The 23,137-nt window shown below is 42.7% G+C and overlaps 1 protein-coding gene across 2 annotated transcripts in view; it reads left to right on the top strand.

Annotated features, from left to right (window-relative positions):
- Positions 1–21,654, top strand: part of grm8b (glutamate receptor, metabotropic 8b) — a 104,649-nt gene extending 82,995 nt beyond the window's left edge. For both annotated transcript variants that reach the window (XM_031857439.1, XM_031857450.1), the window contains exons 8-11: positions 270–409; positions 1,478–2,413; positions 19,107–19,353; positions 21,036–21,654. In XM_031857439.1, the coding sequence (XP_031713299.1) occupies positions 270–409; positions 1,478–2,413; positions 19,107–19,353; positions 21,036–21,085 (1,373 nt within the window). In that variant the 3' untranslated portion in view covers positions 21,086–21,654. The remainder of the gene's footprint in view (positions 1–269; positions 410–1,477; positions 2,414–19,106; positions 19,354–21,035) is intronic.
- Positions 21,655–23,137: the final 1,483 nt, after the last annotated feature.

Raw genomic sequence — 23,137 nt, 5'->3', positions numbered from 1 at the left:
GCACTTTGAGTGACATGACCAGGAGCCAATCAGTAAGCTGAGATTCAGACAAATGACCCAAAGTTACATTTCTCAACGAGTGATCTAAGATTAATGTAAGAGCAGCAGACGAGCAGTCTAGCATCAAGAAACAAATGCTCACAAGCTTGATCACATGATTAGAACACAATTGTTTAAAATCACTGTCCCAGCGAGCAGAGACACCTAAATAAATGTTTGTCAACTACGTCTGAGCCAGGAATCTGTTCTTGTCTTTGTGTTTTTGGCAGGAAGTGCAGGGACTCCCGTCACCTTCAACGAGAATGGCGACGCTCCCGGACGCTACGACATCTTCCAGTATCAGATCAACAACAGGTCGACGGCAGAGTACAAGGTCATCGGACACTGGACCAATCAGCTGCATCTAGATGTAAGGACCAATGAGCTCAATCTGTCATCATTAAAGTGATGATGGTGATCATTTTAACTAACCGTGCACGGCAGCTGGATTCTCGTGAAATCCATCTTGTTAAGGAATGCGGCCAAACCACTCTGTCCCAACCGCAGTGGGCCAATCAACGACGCTGGCATAGATCCTGCTATAGCATCAGATATATCAGAACCGGGGAGTATTAAAGGCTTTTCTTGATGGAAAAGGTGTTTTTGATCTTCTGCTGACTGACTTTGTTAAGAATTTGATTGACCGATGGTTCATCCAATCACCTGCAAAGTATTAATTGAAAGAGCCTGCCCTTTTTCCAAAACACTTTCCAATGACGGCTTCTCAGATGGTTCTGTGTAACAAACCATCTGGCACATAAGGTTTGATTTCAACAGCCCAATAATGTAGATGGTCATAATGCCAATTCTATGCCAGATGAAAATGGTAAATAGTAAATGGATTACTTATAAAGCGCCTTTCTAGTCTACCGACCACTCAAAGCGCTTCAACACTACATGTCATTCACCCATTCACATCCATTCATGCACGGACAGCAGGGGCTACCATGCAAGGTGCCAGCTTGACCATCAGTAATAACTAACCATTCACACCGTAGGTACTGCCTTCGGGAGCAATTTGGGGTTTAGTGTCGTGCACAAGGACACATCGACAGGGACTGAAGGATCCGGGGATTGAACCGCCAATTAAAGTGTTTATAAAACAAACGGACCTGACTTATGTTCTCATTGATGTGACTATCTGATGAAATCTTTATTCCTCTTTACAGACGGAAGTAATGTTTCCAACTCTTCCAACTTTGTTAACTTATCCTTAGTTAGATAACCTAAAGATGCTTGTTACAAAACATGATACGTTTTCTCTGGATGTTGGAAACAGCAGTTCGACAAAAACAATCTGAACTCAAGCTTGATAACAAGCTACGAAGTGGCTTCGATGTGATTAAATGATAATTCTGATGTTGCTGAGCTGTTTGGTCAGCTTATCTGTTGGATGAGAAATGTTGACCAGCCTGGTTCCTCCTCCCTCCTCCTTCAGATGGAGACCCTGCAGTGGACCACCGGCGTCTCCTCACTGCCGGCCTCGGTGTGCAGCCTGCCCTGCCGGATCGGCGAGAGGAAGAAGGTGGTGAAGGGCGTCCCGTGCTGCTGGCACTGCGAGCGCTGCGAGGGATACCACATCCAGGCCAGCGAGTTCACCTGCGAGCTCTGCCCCTACGAGAAGAGACCCGACCAGAACCACACCAGCTGCCAGGCCATCCCCATCATCAAGCTGGAGTGGCACTCGCCGTGGGCGCTGTTGCCCGTCTTTATCTCCGTCCTGGGAATCATCGCCACCACCTTTGTCATTGTCACCTTCATGCGCTACAACGACACCCCCATCGTTCGTGCCTCAGGGCGGGAAATGAGCTACGTGCTGCTGACGGGCATCTTCCTGTGTTACGTCATCACCTTCCCCATGATCGCAGCACCCGACGTGGTCGTCTGCTCCTTCCGCCGAATATTCCTGGGCCTCGGCATGTGCTTCAGCTACGCCGCACTGCTCACCAAGACCAACCGCATCCACCGTATCTTCGAGCAGGGAAAGACGGCGGTGACGGCACCGCGCTTCATCTCACCAGCCTCCCAGCTGGTCATCACCTTCTCGCTCATCTCGGTCCAGCTGCTGGGTGTCCTCATGTGGTTCGCCGCCGACCCGCCCCACACCTTTGTGGACTACGGCGAGCAGCGCACGCAGGATCCCGGGAACGCTCGCGGCGTCCTCAAGTGTGACATCTCCGACCTGTCGCTCATCTGCTCGCTGGGATACAGCATCCTCTTGATGGTCACATGCACTGTTTATGCCATCAAGACACGTGGCGTGCCAGAGACCTTCAACGAGGCCAAACCCATTGGATTTACTATGTACACGACCTGCATCATCTGGCTCGCCTTCATCCCCATCTTCTTCGGTACGGCGCAGTCGGCGGAGCGGGTGAGTGTGCCTCGCTGATAAATGATGTACATGTTTTATGTAATGTTCAGCCCTCCAGCATCAACATGTCCTCACTCACATACGGTATGTTTTCTGTCTGACACAGGTGACAGCATATTGATATCTTGTAGTTTGTACTTTTTATTTTTTCGGGGAATTTTTGTGAAAACTTCAATTCCCAAATCCCAAAGTGTTCTTCAAATATTACACAACGAGCGATTACTCCTGATATGCAGAAATAACAGAAAACGCTGGGGCATTACATTTACTAATTGGGCGAAAGGCTTCAAACTCTTTTTTGTGAGATTTTTTGAGCAGGGAAAACCTTCTTATTCCAGATAGAAAAAGACAAAAGCAGCTTCTTTTTGTCTCCTGGGGACCGTTGATTTTGAAGTGTTTCTGGCAGAGTTATTCAGCTCTAGCTAGCGAGAACATTAACATTAGTTTCATGAGTTGGTCCTAAACTTTAGCTGACTCATTTTAAGACTAGAACACTTTAAAAATATCTTAAACATGCACTTGATGGCTACTATATCACGGTAACAGACTGGAAGCTAAGGTATTAAGGTCTTAAAAAGTAAGCACCATGATCTTTGTAGAAGACACAAGAAAGAAATGAAGATTGGTCTTGTATTGCAGGGTAGAGCTAGTTAATAGTTTTCCAGACAAATGTAATGCATATTTTAACCTAAATTATGGTCCATTTAGAGTCAAATAGATCATAAAGCAGGGGATGCTTTAGGGCGGGGCTTACTGTGATTGACAGGTCTCTACCACGGTGTTGTCCGTTCTGGGAGTTGTCAGTGTTTACATCTTAGAATTTAAACCCTTTTAAAGTGTTTTCAGTTCCTGAAAGTTAATGGTCACATTTTTAGTTGCAAACGAGATGGCGACTGCCGTAAACCAAGATGGCGATGGCCAAAATGCTAAACTCGAGGCTTTGAAAAGGTAGTCCACAAACCAATGGGTGACGTCACAGTGACTTCTTATATACAGTCTATGTACTTGACCTCAGTGCCCATTTCAAATAGTACGCTTTAGGGCGGAGCTACCTTGTGATTGACAGGTCGCTGCCGCTGCCAGAAGCGTATCCGGCGTCACTACGTCACTCCTCCGCATTCCAAATGTGGTAACTAACGTCAATAAATATTTTATACTACCAATTTTTTAGCTTTTAGGCGGTTGCTAAGAAGTGGCTAAATGAGCTTACTAATCACGCGGACTAGCCCGCTCTTCCAGCCTCGTGTATAAATCCAATGGAAAATTCCAACTTGCTTTTTGTCGAGGGAACCAGTGCGACGCTAACTTTTGGGTTGGCCTACCAAAATGACTTTATCCCTGCAGCACTTAAAAAGACGGGAGCGAGCAAAGCGGCGAAATATTATCTGCTAATCATAAACTCTCTCTCTGCACATGTTAAATAAAAAGGTTTATCTGTTACCAGCCTTCACAAACCAGTTAATGCTCCGTTCTGACTGACTGATTGATCGTTGATTAGTTTCTGATCACCACAGGCCCAGTCCAGTCTGCTCTGCAGCCTCAGCACACAAAACTAATTAGAGCAAAATTAAATTTAGCACATTCAGATGACTGTTTTTTTGGGTTGAGTTTGCTGTAAGCGAGATGCCAGATGGAGGATTTTGCTCATTATCGTGTCTGTGGGGAGATCAGGAGGACAGGTGGAGCGATTCACTGTCATTTCCTCTAAACCGAGTTTATCAGTCTTTTTTCTCGCTGCTACAGTTCAGTTACCAATGATTTGTTGTTGTAGACACAAGCGACCCTAATCACATCTGATTTCCAATCAGTGAAAGCAACATGGCACTTTGAAGCTCAACTGAAGTGTTCTGGAAGGGTCTTCAAAAGTCTACCCAAAGTTACCAAAGTCATCCCTTCAAAATCCTGTCAAAGTGACAAATTAACAACTAACTGTTGAAATGTAGAAGCCAGAGGCCGCCTGTAGGTCAGTCGGTTGGGCGGTCCACCTTTTGTTCCAGACTGAAATATTTCAACACTTATTCAATAGATTGCCATGAAATTGAAAGACGTTTGTGGAGCTCAGAGGAAGACTTGTTCTCACTGTGGTGATCCCGTGACTTCTCCTTTATACACGGTACATTATTTCCGGACTTTCACGAGATTGAACTGTAATGTTTCACAATTAATTTACACTATTATCACTTCACAGGCTTTAACTGTGATGATTCACAATACTGTACTGATTGCATTGTGAATCATTGCAGGGACACAAAGGCTTTGTATGCTATAGTGCCATCTCTACAACTTACTTTGCATTGAGCAACCTGCTGAACGAACACAAATGACCCTCATTAAAGATGAAGGAAAGCAAGATCTGACCCCACACACCTTCTTTTAACAATGGCCAATCCATATCCTGTTAACGTGTGACTGCAGTCGCATACTTTGGTCTCATGAGACCCCTGAGCCAGTTACATTCCCTGATAAAAAAAAGGGGGAGAGGAAGCAGGTGTGCGTTGAAAGCCCCAAAAAGCTAGTAAGGGGATTTGAGATTGAACTTTCGGTTATTTTGTCACACAGTCTTAAGAACAACTGAGTAACTGCAGTGTCCAGGTTCCTCCTGATACCCTGATCTGATGAGAACTAGGTTTCAGTTCTACCTTGGGTTATTTTTACCCATAGAAATGGCTGATGCAGCAGATTCAGACTGAATGTTCAGACACGCTCGCATGAAGATTACATCACCGTCCCCCCGAACAGAGATGAGGTGTCACACCGAGCAGCCTTAGCTTCAGAGTGCAGAGAAGTCTGCAGACAAAATCCTCTTCTTCTGCAGGAAATCTCAGTGTTTTTACTGAAAGGCTGCAGCCAAATAAAACTTTCTTTTTCTGTAATCACTCGAGAGACAGACTGTTTGAAATGAACACAACACCTCAGGCCTTCTTATTCATTATTCAATGAGCACTGTTGCGTCTGCTGTTTGGGCTCTTTATCAACCTGCTGCAGCAGCTCAAAGCGTCCCGTCTGCTGCAGACACATGAATAATGTGACGGCTTTCATATAATCACAACAGGTAAATCGATGAAACACCTGCACATCTGGTAAACATTTCAAGTTGAAATCCAAGTCTGCTTCCATTTACGTCTGAGTTGATTTATTTGGTGAAATTAACCAGGAACTATTATTTTCTTTAGATACAAGATGATTTTAAAATATCTTGTTTGCTGAAGAGGAACATATCAGAAACTTTTATTTTTTACTAACGTTGAAGTGCTTGAAGAGCTTAAAAACCTGGAGAAATAGAACTGCTGAACGTTCAGTGGTTGTTGACTTCCTAAAATATTTTCATTTTAAGTGTAATGAGCAAAGTTGAAGAGTCTGTTTGTGTGTAATCGCTGAATGAAGTTGATCTTTTAGATTAAAGAGTAACAGCTGCATGAGTTTACACTCAGTTGAAGTTTGAAGTGCTGAAAGTCTTGAATGAAGTAGAGCTGAAAGCTGTTTGCTTTAATCAAATCTCTTGCGTGGACTCTCTCCCAACAGTTTGATTTAGTCAAAGAAGCTGAAGTGGCTGAGAGGAGTTTCATTTTAGGTGAAAAGACGATGAAATGTTGATTCCAGTGTGAGCGCTGAGTGAAGTTGAAGTGAAAGTGCTCAAAGGACTAAAGATTCAGACAAAGAAAGTGAAAACTAAAAGCGGAAAGGAGAAAGGAGAGGAGTTACATGGTGAGTTGTTGATGAAGTGCAGGGAGGAGTTTCAGGTTAGATCATCGCTTAGTGAAGTTAAAGTGGAGTAACGTAAACAAGGACCTGAAATCGTCAGAAGTGATTACCTACAGGGAATTAAGTCAATTCGACAGGATCAAGATAATAGCACTCTCAGTCAATGTGATCGCTCTAAAGATTTCAGTGCAACATATTGAACTGGTCCGTTGGTGTTATATTGCTGGAACAATGTTGATGCTGCCCTTTGGCCGGGTCACTGGTGAAAGAGTTGACATTTAAATCTCAATGAGACTTAAAAACCTGGTTAAATAAAGGATGAGCTCCAATATGAATTCATAGTGTAACGGAATAGCTGTAGGAAGGTGTGAATGGCAGTTAAAATGGAAGTAAACAGCTGAAGGAAGTTGAAGTGAAAGTTCTGAAAGGAGCAAAGATTCTACACTAAAAGGAGTTGAAGTGTCAGTTGAAGTGCAGGAGATGAATTGAACTGACTGTTTGAGTTCAAGTGCAACAAATGAACGATGTCAGTTGAAGTGCCAGAACTGAAGGCAGTTGGAGTAAATTGTGTACAAACATGTGCTCGTACTGTGGTTCAGAAAACAACACGTTCAACAGCGGCTTTTTGTAATTGTTTTTAAGGAAAGTGAAGCGTGGCTTTTGCGTTCCTATGCGCCTCGCGTTTTTTGCAGAGGCGCCCTGAACGCCTCACGTTGAAATGAATTCAACTCATTAGCGTCATCGATTTTAAAGTGCACCACTAAGTATTAGGTAGCGTACAGTTCTTGGTTTGTCTGAAGCTAATGTTAGAACTCAACAATATAAAAAAAGATGCAGCAAACTGCTAAAGAAACCTTCTGTCTCATTGGGTAAGAAGAATAAAGTGTGTTCCATCTTTCCACCTGCTGAGCCTGCTCTATCTGATCCGGGTCTTAATCAGCACCTGACCCAGTTCTTTATCACAAACAGAGTTGTTTAGGTCCGGATGTCCTCTTGATAGCTCAGTTTGCTCACAAGTAGAAGTCAAAGGTAAGAAAACTCTTGAAGTCATGTTTCTCTCAAAGCCAAATGTCAACAGTCATAAAACAGACTGCATTCAGGCTGTAACTACTCAGGGGGTCAGAGGTCAGAGTGTTCACTTAGTGAGGGATCAGCGCCGTTGATCGACTCGCCAGTTTGGCCTTTTCAGTCGCTGTAACTGAAGGTCGGAGCTGCTCAGAGTCTCAGCCAGGTTCAGTTCATCATCTTCAAAGAAAGTCTGCAGCTGCTGCACTCAAACCAAAAGAGTAAAGAAAAAACACACAGAAATGAATCACGCCGGCAGTGTTTAGCTTTTATTTTGTAGATCAAGTGTTAACACAAGTTGGTAAATGGGCCGTAGTCGTTTCTAAAGTGGTGGAGGAAGTACTCAAATGTTTTACTGAAGTAAAAGTACTAATACCACACTAAAACAACATAAATGCAGAGACATTTTTTGAAATTTTTATGAGAATCATTTATTACACATTTGAGGAGGTGGAACAAAATATCTTCATCACTACAGACGATTATCAAAATTGTTGCTTATTCATTTTCTATTAATTAGACTATTCAGCTAATTGATTAATCAACAAATAATTTCAGCCATACTTTCATATTCTGTTGGGTAGTTCAATTTATTTAAAAAAAAGCCATTGTTTTTAATAAACTCTTTGTGTGCAAATATCTTAATTTCTAAAGTATTTGAAGTTCCCAAATAAAAGTAGAGTATTTCCCTCTGTGATGCAGTAACAGTAGAAAGTGTCATGAAAGGAAAATACTCAAGTAACGTACAAATACCCCACATTTGTAGTAAAATGTGTACTGATGTACTTGGTTACATGTCCATCATCTTGTTCTGAGTAGTTCCAAACGTTTTAGACTCTGTTGATTTATTCAGAACATCTTTACTGTCCTCTCAGCATCCACAGCTCCTCGTCTCTCTGCCAGACTCCAGATGTATTCAAACATCAACAGAGTTTAGCTACATAAAAATATTCACTTGTGAGAAAAATATTTTCCTGGAGTTTCATCATCATCATCATTTATTTTACAGATTGTGCCCGTTGAGGTGGAGGTTGAACACAATGGTATAATGTTGTCAACATGGACTAAAGTTAGTAATTTTAACATAACATTCGTTGCACTGCGACAGATGCATCTGCAGCCATTTCCATGATGTGTTTTGTGGTGATGCGTCTGTCAATATATATGTAAGCGTCCTATTACTGCTGTAAACCTCTGTGTCATGTCGAGTGGTGACTTATTAAATGTCTCCTTTAAAACGTCTTATTAATACTCTCTCTGAAACAGAGCCTGTATTGATCCCCTGCCGCAGATCCTCATTTGTACTTGAAGTTTTCAGGCGCTTGTACTTGTGTGACCGCGGGGCCTTCCGGGTTGATGAAGATGACGGCAGAGAGTTTCTGTTGTCCTGTGTGGTGTAATTAACTCATCACGCACTCGTCTGTCGCCCTTTGTCAGACTCTCACCACATTATTTATCAAGCTGACATCAGGTCTATTTGTGGAGTGAGAAGTTCAGTGTGCAGTCAGATATTCACTGTGTGATCTGAGATTACCAGAGCACACAAATTACTCGACCACACACTGCATGCTGATGTTGTTTTATTGTGTCTTTTTTAACGTGACGGTTAAATACACAATTTGTCTCTGACCATGAAATAGAGGTCTGCACATTTTGGATCTAATCCAAAACTGAGCTGTGGAAAACTAAAAGTGGAGGTGCATCAAATTTGGCCAACAAAATGTGGCAGCTCGAGCGGCGAGAAATAGGAACGCAGTGACAGAATATTGATGCGTACTTCATCAGTGCTGCCTCGTTCCATTGGTATTGGAATGTCAAGAGCCTGCTGCCGTGACAGTGAACAAACTGCAACCTTCGGTTCTGCCTAATGAAGCCAATGCTGAAGTGTGTTAAAGCTGCATTCTCTCTAGTGTCCACCAGGGGGCGACTCCTCTGGTTGTATAGAAGTCTATGAGAAAATGACTCTACTTCTCTCTTGATTTATTACCTCAGTAAACATTGTAAACATGAGTTTATGGTCTCAATCTCTAGTTTCAAGTCTTCTTCAATACAGCATGATGTTCATTTAGTACATTATGGTCCATTTAGAGTCAAACAGACCATAAAGCAGGTGATGCTATAGGGCGGGGCTACACGGTGATTGACAGGTCTCTACTTCACTCCTCAACATTCCAAATATGGTCACTTCTGTTCACTGGATGAAAAAATCCAAGATGGCGACGGCCAAATTGTCGAGCTCGAGGCTTTACAACATCAGTCCACAAACCAATGTGTGACGTCCCGACAACTACACCCACTTCTTCTGATATACAGTCTTTGCTTGTGATGGACAGACTTAATTTGCATGACGTTGAGGTCGAGTCATGATTATGCAAATTCAGATACAGCTAATGGTCAGTCAACGCGCAATCTTCACATACGTGAATGGATCGGTGCTACTCTGCTGCTACTCTCATTATATGCATCATTTCTGTCATATTGATTGACTGTGTTGTAATTGTATTATGTGGTTCAGGTTGTGCTCATGACTTCTATTGGTACTTCTTGGGGGGAGGATGCGAGGGTCCTGGGTCAGAGGATGTCGTATACTGAACCGATTGTAAATCCCTCTGAGGCAGATTTGTGTTATTGGGCTTTTCCATCAGAAATGAATTGAATAAATTAAAGTAGATCTGTAAAGAAAGCCAGGCCCCTTCTGAAATACACCCAGTTATAATTAGACTCCATCGCAAATGTGGTGGACCTGAAACTGATCAGCTGATCTCTTAAGGTCAGCCTGTGGATCTGGAGCAGGAGGCTCACTGGCTGACATTTACAGTAGCAGCAGCATGTCGGCTGTGTGCCGGCCACAGCTGGGACCGACATGGAGAAGCCACAGAATCACTAATAAGCACTTCAGAGGGGGCTGGGTTCCTGAACGCAGCACTGGCTGCCCGGGGAGGCGTTTGCATGCACGGGGAAGGTAGACGGAGAGGAGTCAGCGTCCGCTGGGAGAGACTTGCGCTGCCTCCATACATAATGAACCAGGCTTTGATACTCAGCCGGAGGATCCCAGAGACGATTAGCATGCAGCTTCCACCCACATCGGCTCCTCCCGGGAATCCGGCTCCTCTGACCTCAGCTGATGAGCTACTTTATCATATCAATATGCTAATGCTGCTATTATTACTGTTATTATCAGCATCTACAGCTACTCACAGATGCCAGAACAAAAATCAGTTTGACGTCCTGGATTTATCCTTCACACTCACATTGTAAACCTTCTGTTGGCTTATTTCTGAAATCACTTTTTCGTATTTTTCAAAAATCGGATATTTCTTCAAAACCGGTTGCTGCCTGGTTCCACCGTCTGTCGGTTCCACTACTGGGGATAGTAACTGCAAATAGCTCACATTGACACTCTTTGGTAACTGGGCATAGCTACCGATAGCTACCGGGGAAAACCAAAGCATTATTCTCTTCCTGTTGGATGAGCAATGGTTAACGGACTTCCTGTGTGCCTTCATTTTCACTGGCTGCTCGTTCCCTCTGGTGTCATTATTCCAGCCTTTACACTCTGCAGTTAACATGCACTTCAAAATGATAAGTTAAAGCATAAAAACACGTCTATTGACACTTTAATTGTGATTCATGACCAAGCTGGAGGTGCTGCTACTATACTGCCATATATAAAAAACTTCATGGAAAGATCACTTTATATTCATTTCTACAACATCATGCTACTAATACCGCTCATACACATACTATTACTATGTATGCTCTCACATACCAATGCATATTTATACTACTGCCAACATATTTAGTCTATAGTATACACCATATTCATATCATCCCTCCGGTTGTTTATTCTTTTTCTGACTGTATTTTTTTCTTTACGAGCTTTACTTACAGCTGCACGATATATTCTATGCTTCCTGCCGTCTGTAACTTCTGCATATGTTCATACTGTACTGTATTCATTACACACCGTCTTTTGTCTTATAGTACTTACTGTCTCTAATATGTATTATGTATATTACAACAAGACATGCGTGTACATTACTCTGCACTTTACTGCTTTTTACTTTTGTACTTCTGGTCAGACTCTAAACTTCATTTTGTTGTCTGAATACTTGAACTTGACAGTAAAGTTGAATGTAAAACAAGGATATGCAACACACCAGCGATAAGTGTGCAGGAGGGTTTCTTTCTAAAGAGAGTTTCTTTAATGTTGCAGTGCACGCTGCCTATCTGGATGGAATGAAACTACAGATCTGTAGGAGATGTACATTGTGTTGTGATGTCATAATTAAACTTAATGTTAACCTTAATGTTGATATGACACAATGATTGACGAGTCAATTTAAAAATGGCACTTCATATCTAAAAAGTTGCCGAGCCCAAATAAAAGTGAATAAATGTGTTTCAGAACTTTACTTTGATGTTAAAAAAAGCAACTGTAATTGAGTTCAAATGATTGATTCTACAAAGCTATGATGTTGATGTTGATGATGATGAGAAGATGGTTGAATACAGCAACTCTTCATTGGCCACAGTAGGAATTCGACTCACAACCCTGGTAGTGTTTGGCACAGAGAGATTGTTTGATTTATGTTTCCTGCTAAATATTAGACTGCAGAAGTTTCAGTTTTGGGGACATTAGGATTCATATCTCTCTCTCTGTGCTGTAAACTAGTAACAGCTTTCCTTCATTTGGCCTGGAGCGATCTTTCCCCCTCACACACACACACAACAAAACATCCCTTAAACGACAGCAATGGATGGCGGGTAATAACACTGTGGTTGGTATTGACTTTCTCTCCACAAGTCTGAGGCTCATAAGGAAGATAAGCAGCGGAGCAAAGCTAATCGCTGCCAACACACTGGTTGTGTTTTTTGTAGGAGAAGCAGAATACATTAGTGAGGCATCAACAGCAGGTTATCACGTAGTCGGGTGTCAGGGTGGACTGCTGTTCAGGGTTGAGACCGGTGGAGGTAAACAGTCCTTACAGCTGCGTGTTTCTGTTACTTTGAAGGAAATGGGTTTTTTGGCTGTCAGTCAGAAAAAGAATAAACAACCGGAGGGATGATATGAATATGGTGTATACTATAGACTAAATATGTTGGCAGTAGTATAAATATGCATTGGTATGTGAGAGCATACATAGTAATAGTATGTGTATGAGCGGTATTAGTAGCATGATGTTGTAGAAATGAATATAAAGTGATCTTTCCATGAAGTTTTTTATATATGGCAGTATAGTAGCAGCACCTCCAGCTTGGTCATGAATCACAATTAAAGTGTCAATAGACGTGTTTTTATGCTTTAACTTATCATTTTGAAGTGCATGTTAACTGCAGAGTGTAAAGGCTGGAATAATGACACCAGAGGGAACGAGCAGCCAGTGAAAATGAAGGCACACAGGAAGTCCGTTAACCATTGCTCATCCAACAGGAAGAGAATAATGCTTTGGTTTTCCCCGGTAGCTATCGGTAGCTATGCCGTTACCAAAGAGTGTCAATGTGAGCTATTTGCAGTTACTGTCCCCAGTAGTGGAACCGACAGACGGTGGAACCAGGCAGCAACCTCCGGTTTTGTGAGACAAAACAACATTCTGCACTCAGTGACTTTCTTAAATATCTGAAAAACATTTGAATGGAGAGATTTGTGATAAATACAGTGCTCTGTTTTCCAACACATGTCCATTTCTTTTTTCTCTAAAACAACCTGATGAAAGTCATTTTTGCACTTTAAGCTTCACTCCAGCTAATAACAGACGAGTGACATTCAAGCTGCAGAAACATCCAGATTCCTTTTATTGGATTGGATTTGTTGGAACTGGAGGTTTCTCTGAAGTACAGCACGCTCTGCGTGTTGGATTTCAGAAATGCCAAAGCTGGAAGTTATTTCTGCTTGAGGTGCAGTATACACGTCGGTTTTGCAGGGACGTAGCAGAGTCAGTGCTGATGTTGATCCACGAAACCTGAGCAGAGCTGTACATGTTGCAGTTAGTTTTGGTTTGTTTATCAATCAATTAGATTTCTTCCAAACTGATGGAAAACAAACTAATTACACTGAATATTCTCGTGTTTTATGATCCTGCCGCGTCTCTTTCGTCCTGCTGCTGACGCTCAGTTTAAAGATCTGCTGCTGCGGTTTCTCTCAGACCTCAGCTGCTCTCAGATCAGACTTGCACAGTCCCGAGCTTTAAACCAGCTCCGCTTTGATCGGGTAGGACGTCGGCATCCAGGTCACAGACACAGAGAACCGCACAGTCACAGGATTCAGCCCTCCATTAACCTCCAGAACCTTCATTTCCACCTTAAATTTCCCCGTTAAGGAGATTTAAAGTTTGGTGACTTAGACTTTTCTTTTTAAAGCTGCACTATTGTATCAGAAAGGAAATATTCCAGCTGTTGTGTCATTTTAGGAACCATTTCCCTCTAAAATGAAATAATAATCCACCTCTTTGCTGCCCATGTAATGGTAAATGGACTGTACTTGTATCGCACGTTTCTAGTCTTTCCGACCACTCAAAGCGCTTTCACACTACTTGTCATCATTCACCCATTCACACACTAATGGCAGGGGCTGAGTGACACCTGTCCATCACATTCATACACCGCAGGAACAAGATCATTTTGGGGTTAAGTGTCTTGCTCAAGGACACATCGACATGCGACTAGCGGAGCCGGGGATCGAACCGCCGATCCTCTGATTGACGACCCTGCTCTCCATTTAGCCACAATCGCCCATGTTTGCTCAGTAGGTTTGAAACAAACTTTAAAAACTGAAAAATAACTTTCTTGGAACTATCTTTCCTGTTTGGAGAAATTTATTAAAATGCATTTCCGTTCCGCTTACTGATTCCCGAAGGTGAAGTTTGGAGCCGTTATGATGATGCCAGTTAGGGATTTATCAGCATACATATGCAGTGTTTACTTACTACACACCCTGCATACTTATTATTATTATTCCATGAAGATATTGCCAAAAAGAATTGTCCCCCACACTGGAATCCACCGCTAACACCACAGCAAAGACTTTAAATATTATACCAGCTCAACGAACATGTTCAGCACTGTGAACACAAACTGCAGCTGAGGCCGATGGGATGTTTTGCAGGTATTTGGTCGTAAACCAACGTATCGCTCATCACCAAAGTTATTATCAAAGGTCAATCAATCCAATAGTTGTCAAGATATTTCACTAGAAAACACAGATATCGACCCGATGGTGGCGCTGGAGGAAATCAGTCAGCGGGATCGCCAAGATGCACACACACACACACACACACACACTTCTCAGGATGCAGTAACACCTGCAGTTGGGTTTATTTTGTCCGAACCAACTAAAATGACACATTGTTGCATTTTAGTTCTGGCCCGGTTCCTGTTCGCATTGATTTTTTACGAAGGAACCAGGCGACAACCTCCGGTTCTGAAGAGTGAAACCAATGCTTCATACAATACAACCAGAGGAGTCGCCCCCTGATGGACAGTAGAGAGAATGCAGCTTTTAAGACACTTCCACATCGAGTTCACTCGGCAGAACCGGAGATTGCCGCTTGTGAGCAACGGACAAATAAACAGACAGATGAGGTGTGAACGTGTGTTTTTTGCCCTCAGAATTTACAGATCAAAGTTGATTTTACTAAATATAGGAAAGGAGAAGCCTTTTTTGATCGACTTTTATTATCTTTGAATAATGCCTCAACGGTGCTCCTCTTACCGGTCATCGTTTCAAACACGGCGCCATATTAGATAAACGGTTGTGATTGGCCAGTCCGGTCTCACGTGACTGGATATCTGTCCGAAGCAAATAAAGCTCGCAGATTTGTCTGGTTCCCAGGAGTCTACGTCAGGGTGCTGAAGAGGACACCCTGATGTAAAAGGATTGGGATCGGGGCCAAAGGCAGCCGGAGAGGGAGGTCGCTCCGCGTGACTCTGTGATACGGAGCGGTTGTCCGTGAGTCGGCCCCTCAGCTCTTGTTCATCAGCCTCCTGTGACCTTCACGCTGTTTCGTGATAACAGCTTGTGTCGGAGAGGCCACATGAATCATTGCAGAGCTAGTTTTTGTCCCTCTCCCAGGCCCACAAATGAGTTCATGCTTCGCTGTCTGTCGTACATTTTCATAATGAATCATCGATGCATCGCTAGAATCGTTGTTTTGGGCTCTCGGGGGGGGGGGGGGGACTCGCCATCTGTCGCCCAACATTTCCCTTTCCTTCCTCGTCGTCCTGGTGGCTGAGCAGAGCCCCACCGAGGATTCCCCGCTGACAGTTTGACACCGGGGCCATTAGCCCGGACCTCGACTTTTTTTGGGAGGTGGTTGCTGTGGCGACGCAGGCGATTCTCTGAGCAGCAGTGTTGGTGTCGTTGTGTGTTGGAAGCGTGTGCACAGGTGTGTTTGTGGGAGATGCTGGAGGGGCGAAGAGAGAAAAAACAGGTTTGTGCTGCCTGGTTGAGCTCTGCATGGTGTGTGTGTGTGTGTGTGTGTGTGTGTGTGTAGGTAGGTGTGCGTGTGCATGCACGAGTGATTTGGCTATGTCCCGACTTTGGATAATTTTATTGAATATTACTGACATGAAATAAATATTTATTGCTGCATATTTATTATTTACTTTGTTTTTACATACAAACATCAACATTAATATAATATATTTATGTTTGTGATTATTTATTTGTAGATTACCTTCTCAGGTTTATTGAGATCATTTATATAATGTAATTAATGACAACCACAGACTAAAGAAGTAAAAGAAGCAGGACCACAGAGTAGAAATACTCTCTTAAAGGGCCAGCGTGTTGGATTGGCAGAAATGGAATATCACTTTTACTATGTATTCATTCAGGTACAATCACCTGGAACTGAGAATGGTTTTCGTGAGCTTAGAATGAGCCCTTCATATGTCTACATAGTGAACAGGTCCTCTTCAGTATGCCATGTTGTCATGTTTCTACAGGAGCCCAGAATGGACAAACCAAACACTGGCTCAACGGAGAGAGCTTTCATGTTTTTACATTCACAGTAATAGGTACCAAAATGTGGTGGAGTTGAGGTATTATGTAGCACAAAATGTAAAGTACAAGTACCTCAAAATGGTCTTTGCGTACAGTACTTGAGTAAATGTACATAAAGTAAATAGTTCTGACTGTGTATCAGGTCTCTGAATACCTCCTTCTGAAGGCAAAGACAACAACACGGAGAATCAATAGTCTCGTACTGGCTCATAAACGCAGCACCGAGCCTAATGATGCCTTCAGGGTCATCTGTCAAGCTGAGATGGGGAGAGAGAGTCCCGGCGCTTCTCTACTCTGTTGTTGTTGTTGAGCTGTTTGAAGACAGAGATTATTAGGAGTTAATGATGGTCCAGCTGCTCACATGATGGAGCTCCCCCAGTTAACCGGTCCACCAATGAGAACCATCACACAGCTCCCAGCTAATGGAGTGAGAGGAGGTGAAACTCGTTGTTCATTATTACTCTTTGAATGCTTTAATAGTTTATTTTCCAGTGTTTTTTTAATGTATCCTACAATAGTTTGCAGAAGTTGCTCCTCTTTCCTTCAAAAGTCCTGCAGCACGTGTCGATTTCAGCTTGTTACACGCTTACAGTCTCTTCAAAATAAACTTCCATCTTCACAGGAAACTACTTAGTTAGGTTGAGGCAACAAAACTACTTAGTTAGGTTCAGGAAACGATTGTCTTTTGGGTTAAAATAACTACGGAAGTGCCGTTACTGAAGTATGCAAGTTATGTCACAAATAAACTAAAGTCTCCTTTCTGAAGGATTGCTAATTGTTCAATCAGACAATAACTAAAAGGACAATAACTGTGGATTCTGCTATTGATTTAAATAAGGGCTATTAAAGTGTTCGTACTGGGAAGTTGATTCACCTCCAAATTTAAGATCCGCTGAGTTACTGACGTCTCTTTCCCAATGTAAGTCTCTGGGGAAAACGTTGTTTTGGGCCCCATGGCATCACTTGACCTGGAAATTGTAATTCCACCGTTTGGCTACGATGCAAAGTTTGCTTTAAAGCCCGGTGCTCTTCCTGGGTGCTTGGAAGGACCGGAATACCTTGACCAATCAGAACAGACTGGGCTTTTACACGAGCGGTTCTTAAAGAGACGGGCGCTAAAAAACAATTACAGGTATATTCAAACAGAAGGTATGAGAGAAATAATGTGTATTTTGAAATTGTAAAGAATTATAAACATGTTCCAGTAGAAAACTTAAATACAAGTATGAACCTGAAAATGAGCATATGTTACTGAACGAAGCCAGTATCCAGAGGCTCAAGATCAGATAAGGAAGCAGCGGCCTTTTAGAACCGGCCTAGAGACCGGCCATGTGTTCCTGGTGTCTTTGTTTGTACGAAGTACATTTCATTTCCCTACCAATCACATCATACTCTCCTGAAAACACTCCTTTAACTGAGACTGTTTAATCGCTCATTATTTCCACTTTGCAATTTTTGTGACTCACTGTGAAGCTCCTGTCAGAGAAACTTATCATTTCCTGCAGATGTTTCATATTGAAAGTCTTGCAATTGCTCAAAGTGCGTAATCTCTCCCGAACAGCAAAGGGAAAACTGCAGCCCGACATATTCACCACTCTGACTTTCCCGCTGTAAACGTCGGCTGGTTATGTGCCAAAGTATCTGCAAGAGGAGACGGAATTATCAGCCACCAACACGAGTCACTGGATTGATTCCATTAAATGAACCGAGCAGTCGACCATTTGTTCGTTTTAATGAAAACTTATGGAGTTATTCCTGCTGAGTTCAGCCCATCATTGAGTCTGAATTTAGTCAAGAGACCGTAGAACATTTACTCACGTACTATTGTGTACTATCGTGTACTATTTTGAGGTACCTGTACTTAATTTTTTTGCTACTTTCTACTTCTACCCCACTACATCTCAGAGCCAAATATTATACTATTTACTCCACTGCCTTTAGTTACTTTGCAAAAACAGATTATAAATCCACTAATGAATATTGATATGTTTTATAGGTGAAGCTACATAGCAGTTTATAAAGTCATTTAAATGAGCTCAACCTTTACCAGCTGCAACATTAAAGTGTTTGACACATGAATATATAAATAATTATGATCAGCTAAACATCTGTATGATTCTAAAATGGGCCATTCTGCATAATGAGTATCTTTATTTGTGCTTCTTTAAGTGTATTTTGATGGTAATACTTTTACTTAAACAATATTTTGAATGCCAAACTTTTTATAGAATTAGCAATTTAAGGAAACGACCATTTGATTCAAGTGTTGGAGGGAATGAATGATGATTAAACAGCCTGAATTAGCAATTGAAGGAGGCCAATATTTTATATTTGAGGGATGTAATGAGTTGACTGACACTAATTAAAGGCAGCTACCTCGTGCAGTTTTCTTACAAACAGCTCTGTTTACATTCCGTGCATCCTCTCCCACACACGTCTTGAATGCCTTTCCTTCCTCACAAAACATTTGCAAAGACAACTTGTTCTTTTTCTCCCGGTTTGAATGCTTGCAGTCTTCTTCTTTCTTGCATTTGTTGACGCATTGCAAGAAATGTTGCTCAGCAGAGAAGTTTAAAACTATCGTATTACTACTCATGTGCCAAAAACAAAAAACAGACACTTAGTCATCAAAATATTACTGGATATCAACACTAGTGGTCAAAATGTCCATGATGGAACTTTTATGCAATTCTTGTTATTTGACATTCGTTGAGAGCAGATTGTTGATTTGATGAAATCATTTAGTCAGTCCGTGTGTTCAAATGTTGTATTTGTTAAGTGAACACATGAAATAGGTGGAGTTTGGATGTTTCCTTGACATCACCGTTAACAGGAAGTAAACAGATTTCTCAGGTCTCATGATAGTCATGAGAGTCTCATCGATGCCTCTCAGTAACCTCCTCCTCTCCGTTTCCTCCTCAGATGTACATCCAGACGGCCACGCTGACCGTGTCCCTCAGCCTCAGCGCCTCTGTCTCTCTGGGCATGCTCTACATGCCGAAGGTCTACATCATCATCTTACACCCCGAGCAGAACGTCCCCAAACGCAAGCGCAGCTTCAAGGCCATCGTCACCGTCGCCACCATGACCAGCAAGCTGTCGCATCTGGCGGCCGAGCGGCCCAACGGCGAGGTGAAGACGGAGCTGTGCGAGGGTGTGGAGGCCAGCGGTGAGTGGGCCGAGGGGCTTCTTAAAATGGTCGAACCCTGTGTGGCATTAAAGTGTAATGCTTCAGCACCGGCAACTATATAAACAACAAGTTTGTCGATATTTAGATAATTAAATATTGTGCGTTTTTCATTTTGCCTGCTGCTTGGCTAACAATGCCCCCAACCCAAATGCCTATCACTGCAAGTGGTGGGGCCTAAGGGTAGCGGCTCCATGTAGATTTTTCGGGCTGTGCCCAGCAGAGTCCCATGTGTCAAGGCCCGGCCACCAGACGCTCACCGGCGAGCTCCCCTCCCAGGTCTGGTTCAGTTAGGGGGCCCCTGTTTCCCTTTCCTGGGCGAGGTGCTACAACTCTTTCCTGGCTGGTTCATATAGGGTCATTGGTCTGGAACCTTCCCTGGGACCACTTTGCCTTGGGAGACCCTACCAGGAGCTATGGCCCCTGATACCACAGCTCATTGGCACGTCCCCACAACCTCTCCACAGCGTTAAGGTGGCGATGCATTGGAGAGGACAGAACAAAAGAAAGAGGACTGTGTACGATCTAACATCATAAGAGACCACTCCAACATATAGGGTTGTCTTCCCAGACAGCTGACTGGACACAATCAGGCTGTTGTGTCAGGTTTAAAACGGTGGTGTAGCTTTGGCCGCATAGTGCCTTTCTCTACCGGATGCACAGAGATCCTCCTACCTGACTATGGAGAACAAGTGGATTTACCTTTTCTGTGGGAAGCATTTGCAATCAGGCAGCACACACTGATAAACACGGAAAGGTTTACAGTGAATACTGTTAGTGATTCTCTGAACAGAGGTGCTGTAAGAAGAAGTCTGTCAACGTCTCTGTAAAGTCGACCATGTGGACGTGAAGTCAGAGTGCAGCCTCTCTAATGAGGATTTAACAGGAAGTTGACTTGGAGTTTGTTTAGACGTCACCTGAGACCAGATCTGATGAAATTGTTTACAGCTTCAAAGCTGCTTTTTGGGTCCATCAGCAGAAAAAGTGTGAGACGTCGGATTGTTTACTCATCAGAGATGTGCTGACTGAACCGATCTGCTTAATCTAACAAGCAGCAGCTCAACCTCACGTTAGTGATGAACCTCTTTCATCCTGCAGCGCTCAGCGTGAGGCGAGGAAGTGGAGGAGGAAGAGTCAAACTTCATGAGACGAAAACTCTTGTGAGGTTTATGTGGTCGTGCTGGTTAGATTACCTGTACATGTAGTGGGAATATTCACGATTCCCAGAAGATACATCAAACTCTTTCCTGTAGCACCATCCTCCAAAATTTAGTTTTAGTAATATACATGTACTATATACATATAACTACACCCAATTTTCATGGCAATTTTTCTAAACCTAACATCGTGGTTTCGTTGCCTTAACGTTCGTTGCAATTTTTATTGAACTGAACTAGGGGTTTTTGTTGCCTAAACCTTAGTGTAGTTATTTTAAGCCCAACTATGATGCTTTTCTAGACCTAACTAAGTAAACCTTCGTTTTGTAACGTCATGTCGTCCCGAAATAAAGTAGTTCTGAATGGCATGAAAAAAGACTTGTGTCCCTGTGCATGAAACCAATAGATTGCATTTTGTGACTATTTCAGGAACTGCACTGAGATGAGTGTTGTTAGTGAAAGTAAGGTGTCACTTTACCAACCTGCTGTTTCCTTTTCTCTCCTCAGTGCCGCCAACAAAAACCACCTACGTCAGCTACACCAACCACGCCATGTGAAGAAACGACTCCTTCCACACGAGGACGTCCAGAGACATTTAAAGGAGCAGATTTCTGTCAGACGTCCCCACAAGGTGCTCTGAACAATCTGAAGGATCTGAACAAACTGAACCAACGCATCTGTGGTGTTTTTATGTTTACAGACAGCAGGGAACGGGCCTGAACGGCGCCGGAAACCTGAAAGGATCACAGCTGAAAAATCAGAGCGTCCGCGAGAGAGCAGGAGAATGGTAACCTGAAAGATGAATATTAAAAAAAGATTAAAATATGTCGAAAAAAATGTAATTTTGGGGACCAACCTTATTTGTTGTTGTTCTAATTGTGCGTTTGAAAAAAAAACAAACAAAAAAAAAACTCGTGGTCGTGAAAATTTCTGAATCTTGTCTCATGTCGTCCGTCCGTCGACCTGCATTATGAGACGAGTCTGTCGCTGTTTTCGGCTAACTGAACGGTAGCCTTTGGTTGTGAAATGTCTAAATGCCATGGTTGAATTGAAGCATGCCCGTTTTTTTATACAAATGATCTATTTATAATAAAGGAATGTTTCACAAGTTGCTGCCATGTTTGGGTCTATTTGACGGGGAACAGTTTGGATGAGAGAACATCAGAAAAAACTGTACGTTATTGTTGTTTTGGGATGAGTGGTTGGGGTTTTGGTGACTTCTTGATTTTCCAGTCAGACGTCATCTCGGTGAAGACGGTTGAAATCAGTTGTTGATTCTTCAGTGTGAGACTCTTCTTGACACCAGGTATGTGTGGTTCTTGAGATCATGGACCCCTGCAACTAAACTGCATATTTAAATTATTAATACAAATAGAAATCCTCTAATAATGACATATTATAGGTGAAGCCACCCAGCAGTATATAAAGCTATTAAAATCAGCTCCACCTTTACCAGCTGCAACATTAAGAGGTGGCAGGCCTTTGATTTAGCCCGCTCCACAATGATTCGTCGAGCATCACGACATGAAACAGCAGTTTCTCGATTAAAAGTAAATGACAAATAAGCACAGCGAGGGGAACAACGATTAGCCAATCAAAGATCCGAGCACTTCTTCCACCGCTTAACGTGTAAATACTACACATCCCATCACGATGAAGCGGCAGAGAAATGAACATAAACTCCATCCAGACTACATTTGTCCTTTTAACACGATACAAACCTGAGTCTGGCAGGAACCTCTGTGTGCACCTCATTACATCCTGTAAGAAAAAGTAGAAAAGAGCCAGTCGATGTGATCAATACGTGCTGTGGAACAGGAGCGACCCGATCGATACGAGATGCCAGAGAGAACTCCCCATGCATGTAATGAATATATCTGCATCTCCTGGCAGAGAAGAAGAGGAGGAGGACAGGTAGAGTCTGAGTGGTGAAGCCTTGCGGGCATCCTGCTTTTATTTCCCCCGACGCTGCTCTCATTTCTCGCTCTCGCAGCCAACAGAAAGAAAAGAAGCTTCGTCTTCACACTGAAATGAACGCAGAAGATGAAACGACTTCATCTGAATTTCTCTACCGGGTTTTGATTTTTGTTTTGTTTTTTGTGTTTGATCAGGTGTTTGCTGTCCTCGGGCTTCAGCTGTTTAACGCTTTAACAGCCTTCAGGTAAGAGTTTGTATTTATATATCTCAGTCCGTGTACTTATATTTCTGTTTATCTGACAACTCTTTAATGTTTCTGGGTTCTTGGTGATGGTGAGCACACTGCGTCTTCAGATAAGGTACGTAACAAAACTACATTTACTGATTTACCTCCATGTTATTACTTTGTGACCGACATACAGCTGACAAAAAACGTTAGATGGCAAGAGTTTGAATACTCAGTCTGTATTTGCACATTTATTGGAACACAAGACGTGGAGCGCAAACTTTTCGTTTTTTAAAAAATGGTTTTGAGGTTGTTTGTTCAGGTCACATAATGGGTTTGTTCAGTGAAATGGAACTAATGTGGTGGTGACCCCTGAAGGCCCAAACTGACTCAAAGCAACTCCCAGACTTGTGTATGACAGTGACCTGTCAATCACTGTGTAGCCCCGCCCTAAAGCATCCCCTGC

Source organism: Anarrhichthys ocellatus, unplaced genomic scaffold (genome assembly GCF_004355925.1).
Source record: "Anarrhichthys ocellatus isolate YVR2014 unplaced genomic scaffold, GSC_Weel_1.0 scaffold2, whole genome shotgun sequence".
Classification (NCBI taxonomy): Eukaryota; Metazoa; Chordata; class Actinopteri; order Perciformes; family Anarhichadidae; genus Anarrhichthys; species Anarrhichthys ocellatus.
This window is presented reverse-complemented; position numbering and strand designations above follow the sequence as displayed.